The 23,111-nt window shown below is 41.0% G+C and overlaps 1 protein-coding gene across 1 annotated transcript in view; it reads right to left on the minus strand.

The window, feature by feature from the left end:
• The window catches only part of TRAPPC9 (trafficking protein particle complex subunit 9), a 544,505-nt gene that overhangs the window by 491,914 nt on the left and 29,480 nt on the right, over positions 1–23,111 (minus strand). The window contains exons 6-7 of the mRNA XM_072774632.1: positions 10,584–10,705; positions 5,172–5,297 (exon numbers count right to left, since the gene is read on the minus strand). Of these exons, the coding sequence (XP_072630733.1) occupies positions 5,172–5,297; positions 10,584–10,705 (248 nt within the window). The remainder of the gene's footprint in view (positions 1–5,171; positions 5,298–10,583; positions 10,706–23,111) is intronic.

The raw sequence follows: 23,111 nt of genomic DNA on the forward strand, positions 1-23,111 counted from the left end.
ACGCCAGAACTGCTCCTTCTCTTATTCCTACCTCACCGCTGGCCTGTGATACCAACACGTCCAATACACAAATTCACAGACAGTTATTAAATGAAACGTGCACTGCCATTCACTATGCGAGATAACTATCGTAAAGCACTTTCATAAACTTAAAAGACATGTCGATCCCTGTCCCTGCTCACAAACGAAAGGAATTCTGGAGCCCTACCCAGCACCATGAGATCCAAGGGTGTTTTTTACCCATTTTTATGTTTGCACAGGGCTTCTTAAAGTAGAAAATACCTGCAAGAACCACATTCCTCCTTTCAAAACTTCCACAGTAGCCAAAGTCTGCCGGGAATCAATACAACTCATCAATTTTACAATGAACTATACCTGATCAAGAACCAAAAGCTCATCCTATTTCAGAAAAACCAGACACCCCTTTTTTATTGTTATTATAAAATCCTCCTGGAACTCGTTATTTTCCAGTCTGCTCCCCTGGTAGGTACCCATGGAAATGAGTCAACTAAGGCAAAGTGTCATGCTGGGGGAAACTCAGGGCTACCACAACATGCTCACATCCACACCCCACAGCACTCACCCCCTCTGTCGGCTGGCCCTAGTGTTGTCCATGAAGACCAAGCAAACAGGCAGGGGGCTGTGGCTGTTCCAAACAGCAGTGACCTCCCACACATTCTAAGTAAAAATAGTTTATAAAGGATTACAATACTTCAAAAATAAATTCAAAATGGATGAAAGACCTAAATGTAAGGCAGGAATCCATCAAAATCCTAGAGGAGAAAACAGGCAGCAACCTTTTCGACCTCAGCCACAGCAACTTCTTGCTAGACATGTTGCCAGAGGCAAGGGAAACAAAAGCAAAAATGAACTACTGGGACTTTGTCAGGATAAAAAGCTTCTGCACAGCAAAGAAAACAATCAACAAAACTAAAAGGTAACCTTCAGAATGGGAGAAGATATTTGCAAATGTCTTATCAGATAAAGGGCTGATATCCAAAATCTATAAAGAACTTATCAGGGGCACGCCTGGGTGGCTCAGTGGTTGAGCATCTGCCTTCAGCTCAGGGTGTGATCCCAGGGTCCTGGGATCAAGTCCCACATTGGGCTCCCTGCTCAGTGGGAAATCTGCTTCTCCCTCTCCATCTGCTCCTACCCGCAGCTCATGCTCTCTCTCTCAAATAAATACATTTTAAAAAAAGAATTTTTCAAACTCAATATCCAAAAAACAAAAAATCCAATCAAGAAATAGGCAGAAGAGGGATCCCCGGGTGGCGCAGCGGTTTGGCGCCTACCTTTGGCCCGGGGCGTGATCCTGGAGACCCGGGATCGAATCCCACATCGGGCTCGCGGTGCATGGAGCCTGCTTCTCCCTCTGCCTGTGTCTCTCTCTGCCTCTCTGTCTCTCTCTGTGTGACTACCATGAATAAATAAATAAAATCTTTAAAAAAAAAAAAAAAAAAAAAAGAAATAGGCAGAAGACATGAACAGACATTTCTCCAAAGAAGACATACAAATGACCAACAGATACATGAAAAAATGCTCCACATCACCTGCCATAAGGGAAATACAAATCGAAACCAGAGTGAGATACCACCTCACACAGGTCAGAATGGCTAAAATTAAGAACTCAGGAAACAACACCTGCTGGCAAGGATATGGAGAAAGGGGAACCCTCTTACAGTGTTGATGGGAATGCAAACTGGTGCAGCCACTCTGGAAAATAGTATGCAGGTTCCTCAAGAAGTTAAAAATAGAGCTACCCTACAACCCAACAATTATATTTCTAGGTATTTATCCAAAAGATACAAAAATACATATTCAAAGGGAAACAGGCACCCCAATGCTTATAGCAGCAATGTCCATGAAAGCCAAACTATGGAAAGAGCCTAGATGTCCACTGACAGATGAATGGACAAAGAAGATGTGGTCTATAAACACAATGGAATATTAGCCATCAGAAAGAATGAAATCTCACCATTTGCAACACTGGATGGAACTAAAGGGTATAATGTTAAGAGAAATAAGCCAATAAGAGAAAGACAAATACCATATGATTTCAATCACACATGCAATTTAAGAAACCAAATAGATGAACACATGGGAAGGGGGAAAAAGGAAAAAAAAAGAAAAGAGAGAGGGAAGCAAATAATAAGAGATTCTTAAAGACAACAAACTGAAGGTTGATGGAGGGAGATGGTGGAGGATGAGCTAGATGGGGGATGGGCATTAAGGAGGGCACTTGCTGTGATGAGCACTGTGTGTTGTAAGTAAGTAATGAATCGCTGAATTCTACTCCAGAAACTAATACCATATTGTATGCTAACTAATAAAATTTAAATAAAAATTAGCCAAAAATTTTTAAATAAAAAAATAAAAGATATGCACTTATGCCCCACTCCACCCTTAAAAACAGCTTTACAGCAACACAAAATCTTCAACATCCACCTGCAAGGCAGCTCTGGCCTGCATGGGCCCTGGCATGTGAGGGCATCAAGTCCCCTGGCACTCACCATTCCCCCAACCCCAGCCCTTGCCAAGCACACCATGCACAGTCCCTGGCTTCAGGCCTCTCAAGTGCCCTCCCCTTTGCCCCCCACCGGACTGACACCTGTAGGGCTGCTGCAGGGCAAATACTACGACAGTGCTGGACATAAAGCGTCTCATCTAAACCAATCCTTCCCATCACCAGGAGAGCATGCTATTCTACTACTTCACACATCCTGACAATAAGTCTGACAATAAGTAAGGGGCGGAGTGATTTTGCTCATAAGGGACAAGGACAGGGTGTGAGCCCAAGCCCGTGTGACTGCCCTCCAATCCAGCAGGACTCCCCAGCATGAACGCCCATGAGGACCCCTCCCAACTGTCCAGCCTACTGTCTCCACACTCACAAGGTCTGGCCCCAGTACTTCTATGATGTGTCTTCCCCTCCACAGTCCCTCAAGAACAAACCGCTCAGGCCAAGCGACCACCACCGCACAGCTCTGACTCCCTGTGGTGTGATCTCCTTTAATGGTCCAAACACTGCAGTTTGGTTTATTTGTTTGTACTGGGTTTACTGGCTTTCCTGTTTTGGTCTCTCCCTTCAGTGTCAGGCTGACGGCTGACAGCTGCCGCTTCTTACTCACTCGGGCTGCCTCCCCATGGGTCTGAGCTGGGGAATCGCTGTGACAAGGGGCCAGAGGGGCAGCGAGGTGCTTCCCAGGGGAGGGCATGGAAGCACAGAGCGGCCATATCACCTGCCTAAGGAAGTGAAGCCAGAGGCCCTGTGCTTAAGTGTTATGCTAAAATAGTTATCATTTTATAGATATGGTTATAACATGAAGTATCAAAATATGTAGAAGGATACATACCAACCCAAAGATGTTCATTAGCTCTAATTTTGTTTCTAGTTATTTTATTACTATTTTGAAAACGAAGAATGTCTAGTCAATATGGCAAGATGTTAACATGTTAAATCTGGATATAGAGGCCTGAGTGTCTTATTATTTTTTATATGTACAAAGTATGAAATTATTCTAGTCTCTGTCGAGAGCCCTCCCCCAGCCTCCACCCTCCCTCTCACCCAAGCCCCAGGCCCACATACCAAACAGGCTTTCTTTTTATCCACAACTGAATCTAGCCCTTTGGCCCCCAAAGCGTCCTCCTCAGCTTTCCCTCTCAGAGCACAGCATGAGCATCAAGCCAGAGCCTGGGCATGGGTCCAGCTGACCCTCCCACGCAGTCCTCCGTGGCTTCCTTTGTTCCACCCACACGTCTTTACAGTCTGACTCCCTCTCTCCCTATGGCAGTCCCACCACTCAGGTGAAAGCATCCATATTGCCCACCCGGCCCCCACATCAGTCCTCTCTACTTGAGACAAATGGGATCATATCATTCCCATGCCTGTCAGGCCTTTCCTCTAAAGCCCACACGCTCAGAATAAACAGCAAACCCTTCCCCTGGCCAACAAGCCCTCCAGCTCTGATCGTGCCCCCTCTCTCAAGCTCCTCTCAAGCTCCCTCTCCAGCCTGTCTCCACGTGATCTAGTCCCTTCCAGGGAAGGTGCTCTCTCTGATTTCAAACTCACTGAGCCATCTTCCTGAAATGCTCAGTTCCCACCTCCTCCTCTCCTAGCTGTCTCCTATCCATCCTAACCATCCCAGCTTGAACCTCACTGCCTCAGACAGCCCCTGACCCCACACCCTCCACCACCAGCAAACTAGCTTAAATCCATTTACCTCTTGTTCTCCATCCCCTTTTCTCTACGCACCCCACCACTGAAGGTCTATCTTTGCTGTGAAACTGCCAGCTCATGGAGGGCAGAACATGCCTTCTCCATTCCTCCTTCCCACCCCCAGCACAGCCTGCGCTCAGCAAACACCTTTGCTGATACAATCACTTGTGTTCTGCTCTCGGCCATGGGTCCTTAAGCAAGCTGCTAAACTTGAGACTTGTTGCCTCATCCATAAAAATCCAAGTTAATTTGCTAAATGTCTCAAATCTTTCTAGAATACCAACTTTGTGATTTTTGCATTAGCAACCTACAACTAAGAGTTCTAATGATTTTGTTTTATTACAACCAAATCCAGATGCAGACTGAGTAGCACTTATTGAGTGCCTGCTGTGTAACATGAGCTGTATAAAGGACTTTCACAGACTTCCTGTTTCAGAAACCTAATGACCCAGACAGGGTGACAAATGGCAGTCACATCACAAGTGATGAGAGTAAGGCAAGAGGCACAGAGCTGCTTCAAGGTCACAAAGCTGGAAAAGTGGTTTCTCCAATCAAAAAATGTTAAGGATAGGGGCCCCTGGGTGGCTCAGCAGTTGACCATCTGCCTTTGGCTCAGGGTGTGATCGCGGGGTCCTGGGATTGAGTTCTGCATCAGGCTCCCCACAGGGAGCCTGCTTCTCCCTCTACCTGTGTCTCTGCCTCTCTCTGTGTCTCTCATAAGTAAATAAAGTCTTTTAAAAAAAGGTTAAGGATAGAAAATCTGGAATTCTGAAAGTCAAGTATCATAATGTAAAGAAGTAATACAAGTGGCCACATTAGCTAGAACATCAAGTTCTGGCTGCAGAGCTTACAAAGTGCCACAGCGAACCCTGGCACAGAAGTCGGATGGGCTCATGACCAGACTCCAAAAGACCTGTGCTAACTCCTCCAGGAGCAGAGGACGTACACCCACCTGTCGAAGATTAATGTAAACCGCGTTCTGGAGAAACTCTGAGGCTTCCATGCTCCGCTTCTGAATGGCGAGGACACGCACAGCCTTGACACACGCTTCTAACTCAATCACTCCAGCATTCTTGTACTGTAGGGTATAAAAGAGGACCCTCGTCAAAAAGAAGGGTAAAGATTTTCTGCCGTATCATGAAGGTCATACCACAGGGCCTCCCAGGCCCTGCAGGGCACTTCCCCAGGCTAGATGACCTGAGAGCCTCTCCCACATGGGGGGGGGGGGGGGGGGGGCAGGTGGAGGTTTGTTTGAGAAAGTCTGTTATGGAGTCAGCGGAGGTTGGTGGATTGAACCTACAAATATCCATATAAATATGTATGCAATCATTCAAATAATACAAGCACAGTAGCTGGATATTGTATAAAACTTCAAAATATTGTCAATGGATACTTTGCTTCCATTTCCACTTAGCATCTCTTGCACTCTGAAACACCTGTAGACTCTCATCACCTGCTGAAGTTGTAAATCTATTTGACTTGGTGGTAAACATTCGAGCTCCCTGTATCGTTGTGTGCCCTCCACTGAAGTCTTCCACGTCTTTCTGATTTTCTCTCCAAGTTACTTGGTGTTGCTTCTCAGCTTCGAGATGAAGGACAAACAAAGACAGAGGAAACAGAAAAGGCAGCCAAGGCGAGATACTAAAGCCCAAAGAGGTTAGGTGACTATGAAAATCACACAGTGGCATGATGTGGACCAGAAGCTAGGTCATCTGTACACACATGAAAGACAGGCAGAGGACCCTCCTTGCTTGAGTTACAGTATCTGGGCAGAGTTCTCAATGTTCACCTGCCTTTACCTATGTTCCTGTGGCCTCTCCAGTGACAGACACGACATAAAGGTGGAAAGAAAAGGAGCAAAGAGGTAAATGAAGCAAACGAATAAAAATACAGCCAGAGGCAGGCAAGTCACCCATTTGCTCTACTTGCATCACATACACAAACTTAAGAACTGGTTTCTCCCAGACATTTTTTTAAACCCATACTCAACCAAGGAAGGGAAGAGCAATATAAGTGAGCCTGCCGCTGTAGTGTACATTAATACGTACAAATAGTTTACCTTGATCAAAAACTCAGTGCTGCAGGCCTTCATGTCACCATTTGAAAGAGAATATACTTGGGTCTCAAAGAGAGCACACAGCTGGACTCCAGTCACACAGCCAGGAGACACCAGAGGGGAGACTCAAACCCAGCTCTGCGTGACTCCAAGGGTCTGCTCTTTACACTCTTGGGACTAGAAAACTCATCACCTACAGCCACTGTGCCACCTGCTGCATACATGGCAGACAAGTCTGGAATCCTTCCTGATGTGGTGCTGCAGGCAGCCAGTAACTTTCAATCAGACCTGGCTGGTGAAGCGGCATCCACCTGCCATGCCCATAGGGCTTTGCCACAGAGGCAGGAGAGCCTGATTCCTTCCCTGCCTTAACCCGGGTTCCTTCTGCTTCTCCAGTCCAAAGGCAGTCACTACATTGCTAGATTTAGTTATACAAGCCACATGACTTCTCTCCATCTGTCTGCCCACCAATAGAACTTAGCTATGATCACTCTAGTAATTTTGGAGACAAGGTTGAAAAGACAGAAAAGAAAGGATTCTGGAAAAAGTACTTAATACTTATAATTTTTAAATAGCCAGTTACAAAATGAATATTAAAACATCAATCTGCCTTTCTATATATCAGCTGTAAGCAGCTCAAGAATATAATGGCAAAAATTCTCATCCACAAAATTATTAAAAACATATACAGTAACCAGGAATAAACTTAAAAACTATGCTCATGTTCTCCATGAAGACAACTGCAACTGTATTGCGGGACTTAAAATAAGATGTTTAAGTGCAGATATGTTAACATATTCTATAGAGAAAAGTAATTTTATAAAGATACAAGTTCTTCTAAAAATAATTCAAAACTTATTGCAAGCCCCATGAAAATTCCAATTTTTTTTTTTTTTTTTTTTTTTTTTGTATCTTGAACATAATATTTCAGTATTCTTTAGGAATAATAAAGTCAAAATACTGGCCAAGAAAATCTGGGATGGGAGGAAGGAATTTTAAAGAAAAGAAGACACACTAACACATTAAATAAACTACAGGAAATAAGATATCATGATAAGGTAGGGTAAGAAAAGAAATTTGTAGAAAGGAATAAAAAGGTCAGAATTAGGGATCCCTGGGTGGCGCAGCGGTTTGGCGCCTGCCTTTGGCCCAGGGCGCGATCCTGGAGACCCGGGATCGAATCCCACGTCGGGCTCCCGGTGCATGGAGCCTGCTTCTCCCTCTGCCTATGTCTCTGCCTCTCTCTCTCTGTGACTATCATAAATTAAAAAAAAAAAGAAGAATAGTTTAAAAAAAAAGGTCAGAATTAGACTAAAGTAGGATTTTAAATCAGAGAGAAAAGGTATGAATTCAGTAAGTCATGGTAAAACAATCAGACAGTAACCTGGAAAAAATAAATGATATTGCTGTGTCATAACGTACACAAAATAAGCTATAGGTAAGGAGGTAAATATTTTAAAATGCTAACAACAGGGGCATCAGGGTGGCTCAATTAAGCATCCAACTCTTGCTTTGGGCTCAAGCCATGATCTCGAGACCCTAAGACTGAGCCCTGTATCAGGCTCCACACTCAGCACGGAATCTGCTTGGGATTCTCTCCTCTTTCCTCCCCTGCCCCTGCTCATGGGTGCATGCACACTCTCTCTCTCTTTTCAAATATATAAATTCTTTAAAAATAATAATAATAAAATGCTAACAACAACTAATACAATACTTTCCATGTACTTAACTCTGCCTGTCCTCACTGTATCCCTTTGGGAGAGGTACTACTATCATCATCCCCATTTTAGAGATTTAAAAAAAAAAACTGAGGAAAGGAATTTTATTCTATTGTTAAGGCATTTCTAAGTATAATACTGAAGCTAAAACCCATAAGGAAAATATTTACTATATTAAAAACATGTTTTGCCAACAACCAAAAAGAAAAACTCATGAACAAAATCAAAGGCAAGCAACACAGGACTCCTGGGTGGCTCAGTGGTTGAGCATCTGCCTTTGGTTCAGGGCGTAATCCTGGAGTTCCAGGATTGAGTCCAGCATCGGGCTCCCTGCATGGAGCCTGCTTCTCCCTCTGCCTGTGCCTCTGCCTCTCTCTCTGTGTCTGTCATGAATAAATAAATCTTTTTAAAAAAAGGCAAGCAACATTAGGAAACATATTTGTAACAGACAATGATGAAAGGCAAAAAGCTGATATCCATAATATACAAAGAACTATAACAAAGCAACAAGAAAAACACCCCCACCTTAAATGTATGCAAAGGACACAAACTGGTAATTCACATAAGAAATGTACGTGTTAATAAGCAAAAAAAAAGTTCAGTATCTCACTGGTAATCAAATACAAACAGAAACAATGAAGTTACTTTTACACATCATAGTGGCAAATATACTAAAAGGATATAATAGCTGGTGAGAGCAGACTATTAACCTACTTGCAGGAAAATATGGCAATGTATAAGTAAACTCTAAAAATAACAGTATGCTCTGACTCAAGTCCACTTCTAGGGACTGCCCCATAAATCAATCAATCAATCAATCAACAGTCCAAAAAGATTTCTTATCAGGGCATTTATCATAGCACTATTTACAATTATGGGAAGGAAAACTTAAATGAGATAATATTCAGCAACAGAAAATTGGTTAAATAAATAATTCTATACCTTTTCATTCCCTATTGGAGAAGGAATTTGAGGAATAACTTGAAAGCAGCTTATGACTTGAAAGCAAATGTCATATCCAGTGATTAAATTACCAGAAATCTTAACTAAAGGAATAATCAAACAACAACACAAGAATAGGGGCACCTGGGTGGCTCAGTCAGTTGAACATCCAACTCTGGGTTTCAGCTCAGGTCATCATCTCAGGGTCATGGGATGCAGCCCCATGATGGGCTCCACATTCAGCGCAGAATCTGCTTGAGGATTCTCTCTCTCCCTCTGCTCGCCCCCTCACACTCTCTCTCCCTCTCCCTCTGCTCTCCTCCTCACAGTCTCTCTCTCTCTCTCTTTCTCTCCCCCCTCCCTCTCCCTCTGCTTCCCCCCTTGTGCTCACTCTCTCTCTCTCAAAGAACATATTTTTAAAAAAAGAACACAAGAATGTATGAACAAGGATGTTCACTGAAGCACAATTTTTCTAGCAGTGGAAAGTGAGAAGAGCCTAGGTATTCACCCAAAGATGATAATGAGGGGATCCCTGGGTGGCTCAGCAGTTTGGCACCTGCCTGAGCCCAGGGCATGATCCTGGAGACCCGGGATCGAGTCCCACATGGAGCTTTCTGCATGGAGCCTGCTTCTCCCTCTGCCTGTGTCTCTGCCTCTCTCCCTCTCTCTGTCTCTTATGAATAAAAAAATAAAATCTTAAAAAAAAAAAAAAAAGATGATGAAGCAAATCACAGCCAGCTGTAGGCTCTGTAGGAGCAGGCACCTCATCTGTAGCTACTACCCACTGCCCATGCTGGGCTCATGGCAGTCTCCTATGAAAGGTGTAAATGAATAAATGACTACATCCACATTTCCAAAGACTTTCTACCCTATCCGCAAGAGGGCAACAGCCTGCAGAGGGAAGACATCCATGAAGTACCTCGGAGAGAATGAAGCAAGCAGCAGAATAACACGTAGTACAGCCGCATTTTCCTAAATAAGAGATATACACTCACACGGATGTGTCATAGGCCTCACGGTCGTGAGAGAAATGTACCAGACTGTTCATTCTCATCACTCTTAGAAGTAAGGGCGGGGGAGGCAGGCAGCTCCACCTGCTGCCACTGCCACACCCCTGCACAGCTGGAGTCTCGTTTTCAGTATTTCAGAAAGTATATTTGAAATTTAAATTTTTTTTTAATCCAGAGTAACAAGAACGGTGCATCCAGAAGACGGAATGCTAGACACATCATTAAAAAGCATGCCAGGGAAGATTTAACTACAGAGAGGAACACGTAATGCGCCACATCAGAAATGCAAGTCTCCACACAGTGAGTACAGAATGCTCACCATGTTTTATGATATCAGCAATATACGTTGACAAAAGACCAGAAAATAGATACTAAAGTATTTAAATGATTATCTCTGAGCAGTGGGGCTATATGATCGTCTTTTTTCCTCTTTCTCCAAATATTAAATTAAATGTACATTTTTTTAATCAGATATATAAAATATTTTTAGGTCTATAGCATTATGCATGAGTGAATAATACATCAACACTTACAGGACCAAGTAATTGGGAGATATTGTAGTACTTCACAGCGTAAGCCAGAAAGTCCTGGTTAAAACAACACAATTATGTAAGGGGTTTACAAAGCAGTAAAATCACCTTGCTATAATAGGAAATGGCCTCCTTATACTTGTCAATTATGTCCTCAGGACTAAGACAGTTCTTAGCACGTCCGATTTCAGCACTCGTGTCAGGATTTATGCCATTGGTCGTGAGGGCACCTGCAAACCAAAAGAAGAAAAGAAATAATCTTTTGCTTTCTGTCTTGTATCTTTGTTCGTTTAGAGGGGCACAAATAGGATAAAACTTATTCTCTCCCTGCAGTTTAAATAATAAAGCCGGGGATCTCTGGGTGGCTCAGCAGTTTAGCGCCTGCCTTTGGGCCAGGGCGCGATCCTGGAGTCCCGGGATCGAGTCCCACGTCGGACTCCCGGCATGGAGCCTGCTTCTCTCTCCTCCTGTGCCTCTGCCTTTCTCTCTCTCTCTCTCTATCATAAATAAGTAAATAAATAAATCTAAAAGTAAATAAATAAATAAATAATAAAGCCATTTTTAAATTCTTCTTAGCTTATAGGTCTACTGTAAGACTTACCATCAAAGCACTGATTAAATGATAATTAACTCAGAATAAGTTTTCCTCCCTGTTGAAATCTTAAAGAACATAGGATGCATCATATATGAAAGTAACATGTCTGTAATAACTAGCTCGGCCGTCTTGAAGACAACACAGCCAGCACACACTGCCTCGTGGCTCTAAGCTCTGAACGTTAGCAGGAGGCCACACTGTGTCCTCAAATGAAGATAAACTACATGAAAGTGTTTTCCAAACTGTCCAGCATAAAGAAATATAACTGACAAACAAACGCTAGCATCCTGTCTGTGGCTCCCATTTTCTATTTCTGGCCAAACTCTGTCACCAAGCCCAGAAGTGCTGAACTCCGCAGCCATCAGACTCATCATGTAGGGAAGAGTTCTGGAGAAAATTCCACTTACAGAACATAACCAACTACACATGGAACTCTGAGAGGGGAAAAAAAACAGATGAAATAGTTTTTTATTTCATAGAACACAAAAAATACTCTCCTAAGCCTCCGTAACAGGAAAAGCGGTATCCTGCCAAGCCACTTGTTTATCTCCTGGACAAACTGCGTCTCCCTGACACCTGCTGGGGGCTCAGACACAAGGCTGCTGCCGATCCTTATAATCCGCGGTGCATCTCACTGCCCGCAACACATGTGCCAGCTCGTCTCCTTCCCTCACTTCTGATGTTGGCCCAATTTTCTCACCTGCTTATTTGGCATTCTGTTCTTCTATAAACTGCCTTAAATGCTTTTGGGAACAAGATAGAAGAATGAGTGGACAGACAGACAGATGGACAGGTGGCAGAGAGGCAAACGGACAGAGTGACTCCAAGAAAAGGGAAACAGAGAAAATCTCCTATGCAAAGCCCTCCTCTAGCTAGGGAAGAGAGAACCACAACAGGGAGCTATGAAGAGGCAGGTGGCTTGGGATCTTGTTTCCTCCAGATTTTGTGAAAATCACAGCAAGGGATGAGAGGATAGAACTATAAATAATAAAAGAAAAGGGCAGGCCTGAAAAAACCTAAAATGTATACCTTTTTAAAGAACAGATTCAAATCATCAAGGCCCAATGACACAATCCTTACAGAACTGAGAGTTCCAACTCCAAGCCACAAGGCATCCCTTCGGAGCAGTGAGAGTTTACACAGAGTGGCTGCAACACCATCAGAGCCAAAGATAACGATTTTGCACGTAGAAGGATTCAGCACGTGTGCTAAGAACTTCTTCCCATGCTCTCCCACACAGCCCCCAGCTGCTCTATGAGGGAGGCCCCTAGTGTACCTCATTCCTGCAGGCGAGGAAAGAAGTCCTGGAGAGGCTAAGTATTCTTACTAGTCTCCAGAATTGCAGACGTAGTTGCTCCACGGTAGGATTTAGACTGGAGCCTATGTTCTTCAGCATCATACTCTTATGCTTTGTGTGTTTTTCATGTGTATGACACATTTGTTTCTGGCTAAAAGACTATTTAGTAAGTGTATAGGCAGTTTTGATTCATCTAATAGGCTCTAACAATTTATCTTTACATCATTGACTTTTAGTCTTTTCCCTTGAAAAAAAGAAGGGAAATGTAACATGGGCCAGAGTGAAGTGGGTCCTTCCTTCCTCGTGGCATCTCCTCTCATCCAAACAATACATGATCGAGAAGGCCCCACCCAGGGAGAAGGAGCAAATGCCCCCTCCACTTTTAAAGAATTGGCATCACTGATAATGACGATTCATTTAAGGATTAACTTACACACCAGTACTGAGGCTGGGGGAAACGACACATGCAACAACCCAGAATAATACAATGTGTTGGAAACTCACACCAGCAGAACTCACCAGAGAGCTTAGTAGGTCACAGTGATTCCATTTCCTTCAATAAAAGAACAAGCTCTAAAAAACTAGCATGCAATAGATTTGATCTTTCTTGACATCTACACGTGTCAAGATGTGTTGACAGCCCACGTGTAATGTTAGTGCAAACCAGTGAAAAAAAGGAGTCATCAAGACCACAGCCTTGAGTCTACAAACAGGAAAAATCAATGAAACTGGCAGGCTGATGGCCAGGCAGGAGGAAAGGAAGAGAGAGGACATAGTTAAGAAGCGGGGGTAAAGTTCAGTAAGCAACAGCCTCACACCAGTTCTCAGGCATCCATCCAACAATCATTCATTCATTCAAGAGATAGGTACAGAGCCACAGAGTCCTCTTCTGTGCAAGACTGCATACAAGGCACAAACCAGAAAGGCAACACACACGGAAATTAAACAGATATAAGAGAGCATAAAGCAGAGACAGAGAAGCAACAGGGTTCAGATACGACAGGTGTCCACTGTGTGGCAGTGGTCCCAGCAGCAGCTGCCACGCTGGCAGCACAATGAGTCAATGACATCCACTGTCCTACTGAGAAACAAATATCCTGCAACCAGGCACCCCTCTCCCCATCTGCAGAGGGCCCAAGAAAGACAGTGCTGCTGACGGGTAAAGATGTTAAACCAGGAGCCTCAAAGACTGGGGCAGAGATGGAATTTTCAATGAACAATACTAGACACCTAGACAGCCATTTGGAAGAAGATCAAAATAGACCCATACCTCACACCAAACACAACGATAAACTCCAAATGATCTAGGATCTAAATGTAAAACAGAAAACCATAAAATAAGTTCAAGTAACATGGGTTTATTCCTCTAAAACCTGGATATAGGAAAAGGCTCTATAACTATGATGCAAATCCAAGTACAGTTTTAAAAACTGATAAATTATGTAAAAATACAGCAAGAATACCACAAAGCCAAAATATAAATAATCTGAGAGAAAAATTTTTACAATATATATCACAAAGGGCTAAGAGCTCTAATATATAAAGAAGTCATAAAAATTGAGAAAAAGCTAAAATCCAATAGAAAAAATGAGCAAAAATTATGAGGCAGATACTTTAAAAAATATATATATATATATGTATATATAAAGATGGTCCTTGCCAATTAAAAAGATGTTGAATATCACCTATAGTATATCTAGTTGGTCAAAATGTAAAAGCACAATAACAAGCTGTTAACAAACCTATACAGAAAAAGCACCCTGGGGATCTCTGGGTGGTGCAGCGGTTTGGCGCCTGCCTTTGGCCCAGGGCGCGATCCTGGAGACCCGGGATCGAATCCCATTGGGCTCCTCCCGGTGCATGGAGCCTGCTTCTCCCTCTGCCTGTGTCTCTGCCTCTCTCTCTCTCTCTGTGACTATCATAAATAAATAAAAATTAAAAAAAAAAAAAGAAAAAAGAAAAAGCACCCTGGTGCACTGCTCCTGTGAATGCAAGGTGGATGACCTTTACAGAGAGAAATTTGGTAAAATCTAACAAAAGTGTGTCTATGTGTTTCTTTTTTTAACCTTTTGACCCAGGAATTCCATTTCTAGGAATTTATGCTGAAGACACAACATCAATAACACAGAAATACATATATATGAGGTTATTCACTGCAGCATCAATTGTAATTACAAAACAACAGGAATCAAAATGCCCATGCAGAGAAGACTGGTGAACAGAATATGGCACATACACACATACGGTGTGCTACATACCCGTGAAAATGGTGCAGGGGAGGTCCCCATAACCTGAGAGGGATCAATTTCTAGGATATGCTGGCAAACATGACAGAACAAAGTCAAATATAAAAGAACATATCTAATATGCTACCTTTTGCACAAGAAAAAGAAATAAGAACATCTATCTGGTTTTTCCTAACAACGAACAAGCAAACAACCCCACCAGAGTAAAAAACCAGGAACAGATTAGATTAGTCACCTATGAAGGTAGATGGGAATGAGAGGGGTAAGAGAAGCAGTGGCCCTTCTCTGGATATGACTTTTTGTACAGCTTTGACTTTTGGAACTATTCTCATGTTCTGTATAATAGTTAAAAAAAAAAATCAGTCAATCAAGATGGGGGAACCTTGAATGGCCATACAAACAGAACCAATAAGCCTAACTACATTTCAAATAACATAATTACCTTGACAGGGAAGATTAAAGAACAAACCCAGTCAACTTCTAATCATAGTACCTTGTATATTTATCCCCAGTATAAAAAGAGCACAAACAATTCTTAAATTCTACTTAAAGGGATCCCTGGGTGGCGCAGCGGTTTGGCGCCTGCCTTTGGCCCAGGGCGCGATCCTGGAGACCCGGGATCGAATCCCACATCGGGCTCCCTGCATGGAGCCTGCTTCTCCCTCTGCCTATGTCTCTGCCTCTCTCTCTCTCTCTGTGTGACTATCATGAATAAATAAATAAAATCTTTAAAAAAAAAAATTCTACTTAAAGCTCTGTTTTTATAGTGACATTGCTTGTTAATTCTGAAACTACTTTCTATATACTCTAAGACTGAGAAAATGAATAAATATGTTGATAATGCCAGGAGCCAGATTTCTCACTATTAGAGAAGGAAGATATAAATACAACAGAGGGAAAGACTAGAAATACCCCTCAGGTTTTGGATTGGAATTAGAGATAACAGGGCATGAACTCCAGAACACTATAAACTTCTCAAAGGGCCTAGAAGCAATAGCAGATTTAGTGCCAGATTTTGCTTTCTAAATACCATTTGCCAACAAAAGGAACTAGAATACCAGAAAAGGATATCTGATTTCAAAGCTGAGACAGGGAAAGTACAAAATGAACATAAATATCTCCACCCAGAAAGTAAAGAAATGCTCAAAAACTGATGAGGAACATACCAAAGGATACCAGGGCCAGCTTGTAAGGGCACCCACTGGCCCAATCTAGCCAATGGGCTGCAAAATAAAGAATGAGAGCAAAGGATAAAAACCCACTGAATAAAGTGAAGATCTGTAAGTCCACAGTAATGATGAATGGATGGGAAGAGGGAAGGAGGCAGAGAGAAGGATGGGAAAGCTCTTACGTGCACAAGAATGCTAACCTGTAAATGGATAAGGACTGATGAAGTTAGACGATCAGCTTTTGGCAACCATCAATTGACTCAGGTAGAAATCTTCCTTGAATGCCAAATCTAGTAGGCAAGAGTTTGATGAGAAACAGGATATTTACATGGTCTCAAAGTATTTTCCCACAAATTACTTATTAATTACAAAAAGGAATATAGTTAAGTTTACACTGAAGAAACCCAGCCTACTCCACTGAAGCCAAAAATCAAAGTTATGGCCAATAATGGGACAAACCAGCCTCACGCGCTTCCTGATATAATGCACAGCTTCCCTTATTCTGCATCCGCCACTCTAGCAAAATGCATAACATCATAATCATGAAGCAACTGCAGGGAAACCCAAGCTGAGGAATATTCTATAAAATAAATAGTTGGTATTCTTCAGAAATATCGGCATCACAAAAGACACAGGGAAGCTGAGAAACTATACCAGATTAAATATTACTAAATAATGTGGAAACTAAAAGCAATGTGTGATCCTGAGCTGAATCCTAGTTCTAGAAATAGAACTGCTGCACTGAGGTACTTAGTAGAATTGAAGAGATAAAGGAATTCTATCAGTTTTAAATTTCCTGATTTTAATCATCATACTATGTAAATGATCTCATCCTTAGGAAACACACACTTAGGTGTTCAGGGAAGGGGCCTCAGGTCTTTAACCTACTCTCAAATGGCCCTAAAAACTGTATGTAAATACACAGAGTTCAAATAATAAAGCAAATGATACATGATGGATCTGGATGAAGAATATACCAGAGTTCTTTACACCATTCTTGAAGCTTGAATTTTTTGGAAATTTAAAGTTATTTAAAATCAAAAGTTTAAAAAAATTAAAATTCTGGTAAACTCAATCACGGAACAAGTCTATTAAAAATAGGATGTGGGGGAGCGGCGCACCTGGGTGACTCAGTGATTGAGCATCTGCCTTTGGCTCACGGTGTGATCCCAGGGTCCTGGGATCGAGACCCGCATCGGGCTCCCTGCATGGAGCCTGCTTCTCCCTCTGCCTGTGTCTCTGTTTCTCTCTGTGTGTCTCTCATGAATAAATAAAAATTAAAAAAAAAAAAAAAAAAAGGATATATGGGGACCTGGCTGGCTCAGTCAGTAGAGCATGCAACTCTTCATCTCAGGGTCATGATTTCAAGCCCCACACTGGGCATAGAGGTTACTTGAAAATACATATGCATACATACATAAATCCTAAAAACATCTTAATTTAAACAAACAATATGTGTTTTCATAAACATAAGTACTGTGAAATATACACATTTGGGAATACAGATGAAATTGGGGAAGACAAATTACAGACTAAGATCATAAGCCACAAGCAGAATAGTCATTCTTTCACTCAAAACACACACTGTGTTCCTTCAGCAAGCCAGCCACTGGGCTAGGCAATGAGAATGTGGTATCACAGCAGTACACAGTACAATGAAAAAGCCACCATTGTGGGGATCCCTGGGTGGCTCAGCGGTTTAGCGCCTTTGGCCCAGGGCGCGATCCTGGAGTCCCGGGATCAAGTCCCACGTCAGGCTCCCGGCATGGAGCCTGCTTCTCCTTCCTCCTGTTTCTCTGCCTCTCTCTCTCTCTCTCTCTGTATCGTAAATAAATAAATAAATCTTAAAAAAAAAAAAAAAAAGCCACCATAGGGGCACTATGATGAAAGTGACACCATGAAAGCTGCCACACTCTTCATCATGAATCAAGTCTAGCATAGGGGTCTAATTTCTTTTCCCTGAAAAAATTAAAACCCTGGAATACAACTGGAGCTATACCGTCAAAAGAATTAGAGAGACAGTGACTCAGGAAGAAATATTGAGGGAGTTGTGGTTTTTAAGCCAGCTAAAAGAAGTTGGAGGAAACATGGTAAAAATCCTACAGCAGAAATAAAGTAATAACAGGAGACTTTAAAAACAAAGAGAACTAGCAGACATCTAAGAACATTCTACCCAATGAGAGCAGAAAACATATTCTTCACAAATATGTATACATGGAACATTCTCCAGGAGAGACAACATGCTAGATCATACACGATATCTCAGTAAATTTAAATGAACTGAAATCACACAAAGTATGATCTCTAACTGCAACAGAATTATATTAGAAATCAACAACAGGTGGAAATTTGGGGAATTCACAAATATTTGCAAATTAAATAGCACACATCTAAATAGCCAATGTGTCAAAGAAGAAATGACAAGGGAAATTAGAAAATAATTTGAGCCAAATGAAAACAAAAACACAATATATCAAAAATGGGATGCAGTAAAAGCTGTGGTTGGAGGGAAATTTATAGCTACAAATACCTCTTAAAAAGAGAAAAAGATCTCAAGTCAACAACCCAAGAAACTACAAAAAGTACCTGCAAACTAAAATCAAAGCAAGGGAAGAAAATAATAAAGACTATTATCTTTATTCTCAAAAATAAATAAAAGAGATAATTTTAAAAATAGAGAAAAATCTACAAAACTAAAAGCTGGTTCCTTAAAAAAGATCAATGAAATTGACAAAATGCCCCCAAAAAGGACAGAAGAGTCACATTACTAAAATCAGGGCTGAAAGAGGGTGTCTGGCTGGCTCAGTCAGAAGAGCATTTGACTCTTGATCTCAGGGCTGTGAGTCTGAGCCCCACGTTGGATGTAGAGATTACATACATACACACATACATACACAAACAAACTAACTTAAAAAATAAAAAATAAAATAAAATAAAGGCTGAAAGAACAGATATTACTACCAATATTAAAAATTAAAAAGGATTATTGGAACACCTGGGTGGATCAGCAGTTGAGTGGCTGCCTTCTAATCTGGGCCTGATCCCAGGGTTCCGGGATCAAGTCCCATTATCGGGCTCCCCACAGGGAGCCTGCTTCTCCCTCTGCCTGTGTCTCTGCCTCTCTTTCTGTGTCTCTCAATAAAATTAATAAAATCTCAAAAAAAAAAAAAAACTTAAAAGTACAAAAACAGGGGATCCCTGGGTGGCGCAGTGGTTTGGCGCCTGCCTTTGGCCCAGGGCGCGATCCTGGAGACCCGGAATCAAATCCCACGTCGGGCTCCCGGTGCATGGAGCCTGCTTCTCCCTCTGCCTGTGTCTCTGCCTCTCTCTCTCTCTCTCTATCATAAATAATAAATAAAAAAAAAAATTTATAAAAATAAATAAATAAATAATAAAAAAATAAAAGTACAAAAACATGAAGTTCCTATGGGAGATTTACACAACATATTAAAACAAATTCATTTTCAAAATTCTAATTGAACAATAAAAACTCAAGAAATGAAAGAAAATCCTATTTGATAAACAACTTCAAATATATGGAGAGGAAAGGCCTGGAAATCACAATTCCTGTAACTCTGACACTAACTCAGTATAATGAGAGGAAAATCTTTACCTAGGTAACAGTGGAATTCTGAGCCTAAGACAGGTTAAACTCAGCACAAACTGCACTAGACAAAGTGATGATTTTTTAAATAGAATTCTAAAGTTAGAACATTGCTGAAAAGCTACAGAAATGTTCCAAAAAAACAGATAGAAATAGAGAGGAAGTCTATCCCCATGTGCATACAAATGCAAGCTTATTTTTGTTTACCCACAGCACTAATTACTTTAACAGAGGCAGAATATTTTAATTAAGACAAATAATCAATATTACACTTCTCTTGTCAAGTCTGGTTAATGAATTTACTCTGCTATGTAACCATAAAATGTCTAGGATAGATCTAAAATTAGTGAAAATAGCTTTGTATGGCTTGTGGAACTCTTCTCAAAGTTCCAGGCTTTTAAAACAGATCTGAGAAGTATTTCTATATTATCTTTCCCTTGTGAAACAAACAACAGATATTGCTGTCAAAACTTTGTTACTACAGATGATGATACACAATCACTGTGTTCTAACTAATATGCTGGACAAAAGGCACTATCTAGACACTATAAGCAAATAAAATGGATATAAGAAAGACAATGACCCTATTCTGGGAGACTGACAATCTATTTCAAATGAAATCAACCAAATGCTTTCTTTGAATGTTCTGTAGTCATGACTCTACTTTTAGTGTGACGAACAGAAAAGCTTTAAGCATGACTTTCTTGGGTCAATTACAACAATCATCACTGGAAAGTAATGAGTAATGCAGAAATTCATTGATAGCAATGCTTCAACCTACATTACACCTAAATAAACCTACACCAAGTTCTGCAAGGTAAATAAAGAGATGAGGTCCCGATGAGAAGAAAAAAAAAAAAAAAACATAGTAAGAAAAATAGGCAAAGAGTTTTGAATAAATAATTCCTATAGAAAGGAAGAGAGTATGGCGGTTAAGAGGATAGATGCTGGAGACAAACTCATGGGTTTAAATCCCCACATCACCACTTACTTGCCATGACTTGAGCAAGTCAATGAATGTTTCTGCATCTCAATTTCCTCATCCATAAACTAGGGACAACAACAGTGACTATTTCCTAAAATTTTTGTAAGAATGAAGTTGCTTTATATGTAAAGTTTACATACAACACCTTATATCTTAGATATGACACCAAAAGCACGAGCAATTAAGAAAACACAGATAAACTGGACTTCAACAAAACTTAAAACATCTCTGCTTCAAAGGTCACCATCAAGAAAGTGAAAAGACAATACATAGGAGAAAATTTTTAAAAATCATATATCAGATAGGGAAACTATATCCAGAACATAAAAAGATCTGTTACAACTCAGTAAGAAAAAGACAAATAACCCAAGTAAAAAAATGGTTTGTAAAGGATCTGAATAGACATTTTTCCAAAGAAATATACAAATGGTCAATAAGCACAATGAAAAGATGTTCAGCATCATTAGCTCCAAGGGAAAAATGAATCACAGCTACGATGAGATACCACTTCACACTCAGTAAATGACTACACTCAAAAAGATAATAACGGGTGTTGGCGAGGATACAGAGAAATTGGAACTCTCACACACTGCTGATGAGAATATAAAATGGTACAACCACTTTGGAGAACAAGCTGGCAGTTCCTCAAAAAGTTAAACACTGAGTTACCATATGACCCAGCAATTCCATTTACTAGGCTTATACATAAGAGAACTAAAAACATATGTCCACACAAAAACTTGTATGTTGAATGTTCATAGCACCATTACTGATGATAGCCAAAAAGTAGAAACAACCCAAATGCCCAACAACTGATGAATGGGTAAACAAAAAGTGGTCTATCCATATAGAATAATATTACCAGCAGTAAAAAAAAGAAGTATTGAATCATGCCCCAACATGGATGAATCCTGAAAACATTATGTTAAGTGAAAAGAGTCACAAAAGACCACATTGTTGTATGATTCCACGTATAGGAAATGTCCAGAACAGGTAAGTCCACAGATAGATGAGTGACTGCCTGAGACTGAATGAGGAGTTATTGTTACGGGGCATGGGACTTCCTGATAGGGTATGAAATGTCCTAAGACTGACTGTGGTGATGTATGCACAACTTTGAGAATATAGTAAAAACCATGGAATTGTATAAAGGGGTAAACTGTATTAAAACTGTTAAAGAAAAAAAGCACCTTAGAACAGTGCCTTCACACAATAACTGCAAATTGCTTATTTTTATTTCAGGCAGAAGGAAATCCCTTCAACATGAAAATGGGAAAGCAAATTTGAATTAACTGAAATTGGCCAAAAGATCATTTCACTTGAAACAGTTGCTGAATGGACAGGACATATTCAGAAGTAACAAGAAATAAAACAGTTCAACACCACAAAGCATTCTGTTTCAAATATAGATCAGAAGCCTAGCTGCTAGTAATGACTAGAGGAGACACTTGGTTCTTAAACATTGGGGCAAGCCCCCAAAGACAATCAAACTCTTTTCCTTCTGGCCTTCAAAATAGTTGTAGGAAAAGTGAGCAGGAAAAAAAAAATCTGAAAGAGGTTGCTTCAAATAGTATATCTGAATAGTATATTTGGATTTCAAAAATTAAATGGAAGTGATGTAGTTTTGTCATAACTTCACGTGGTTTTCTAGGGAGCTAAACGATTTTATAACCTTGGAGAAAATGTTCACTGTTCAGATTTAGAGACTAAGGAGAACCATACCACTTTGCTTCTAGGAGTTATGGAGTGATTCCCTACCAACGTATTTGTCAGGGTTTAAAAAGCAGAAAAGAAACTGTTGCAGAGGAAAATTTTTCCTCTACCCTTCAAATGTTCTTCTGGATGGTCCAAGGTTTAAATTGACATGACACAACTTAACAGAAAATCCCATTTAATTTCATACATTTGGGAACCCCACATACATGAGAGGTAGTACAAAGACAGATAAAATGAGGGATCTATGCCCCCTGAACCAAGGAATGGGATAGGTCTGAGGTTTTAAAGGGGAGGGCCACAATTCACAGGGCAATAAGAAGAAAAGCACATGTTTGGTAATTAGATACATGCCCTGCATATAGATGGGTCATTCAAATAAAATTTATCTCCACTAATAACTCTTATTCTGGGAAAGATACCAAACTGAGATTCTTCTAGGTCACTAAGAGAGGGACAAAAGTTTCTCTTGATCCTACAGAGTTTCAGTTGTCTTCAGCTCAAAAGAGTCCACATGTCAAAGAGGCACAGTTTGGGGAGACTTGCTCTGAACTCCCTCAAGACCAAGACCTGAAAGATCAGACCTTTGTAAGTGAGGAAGAGGCTGTAGTCAGCCCTGGCACCAAAGCTCCCATGAGCAGAGGCCAGAAGGCACAAGTGGCAGGAACTAGAAGGTACAGGGAGAACAGAACCTCAATGTTCTACTTGCTCTCCCTCGAGAACAAAGATCAAGTCCATGTTTTTTTAATTTGGAACAGCTACAGAAGATGCCCTTAGACACTCAATGCTGGTTTCCGGGTCCTTTCCTGCCAGCTTCAACCTATACAGCAGGATCCCCACACATCCCCATAAAACAAAGCCCGCAGACCACGCCCAGTACTCTAAACTCAGTTTCATCTCCATTCAACCTTATTTTGAAAAGTTTCAGAAATAAAAAAGATGCATTTTTTTTATCTCAACAAACGACTGATTTTCTGATAGCCCAAAGCTACTTCTACTTGGTGTAAACATCTAATTCTCCTGCAAG

Source organism: Canis lupus, chromosome 14, assembly GCF_048164855.1.
Source record: "Canis lupus baileyi chromosome 14, mCanLup2.hap1, whole genome shotgun sequence".
Taxonomy (NCBI): Eukaryota; Metazoa; Chordata; class Mammalia; order Carnivora; family Canidae; genus Canis; species Canis lupus.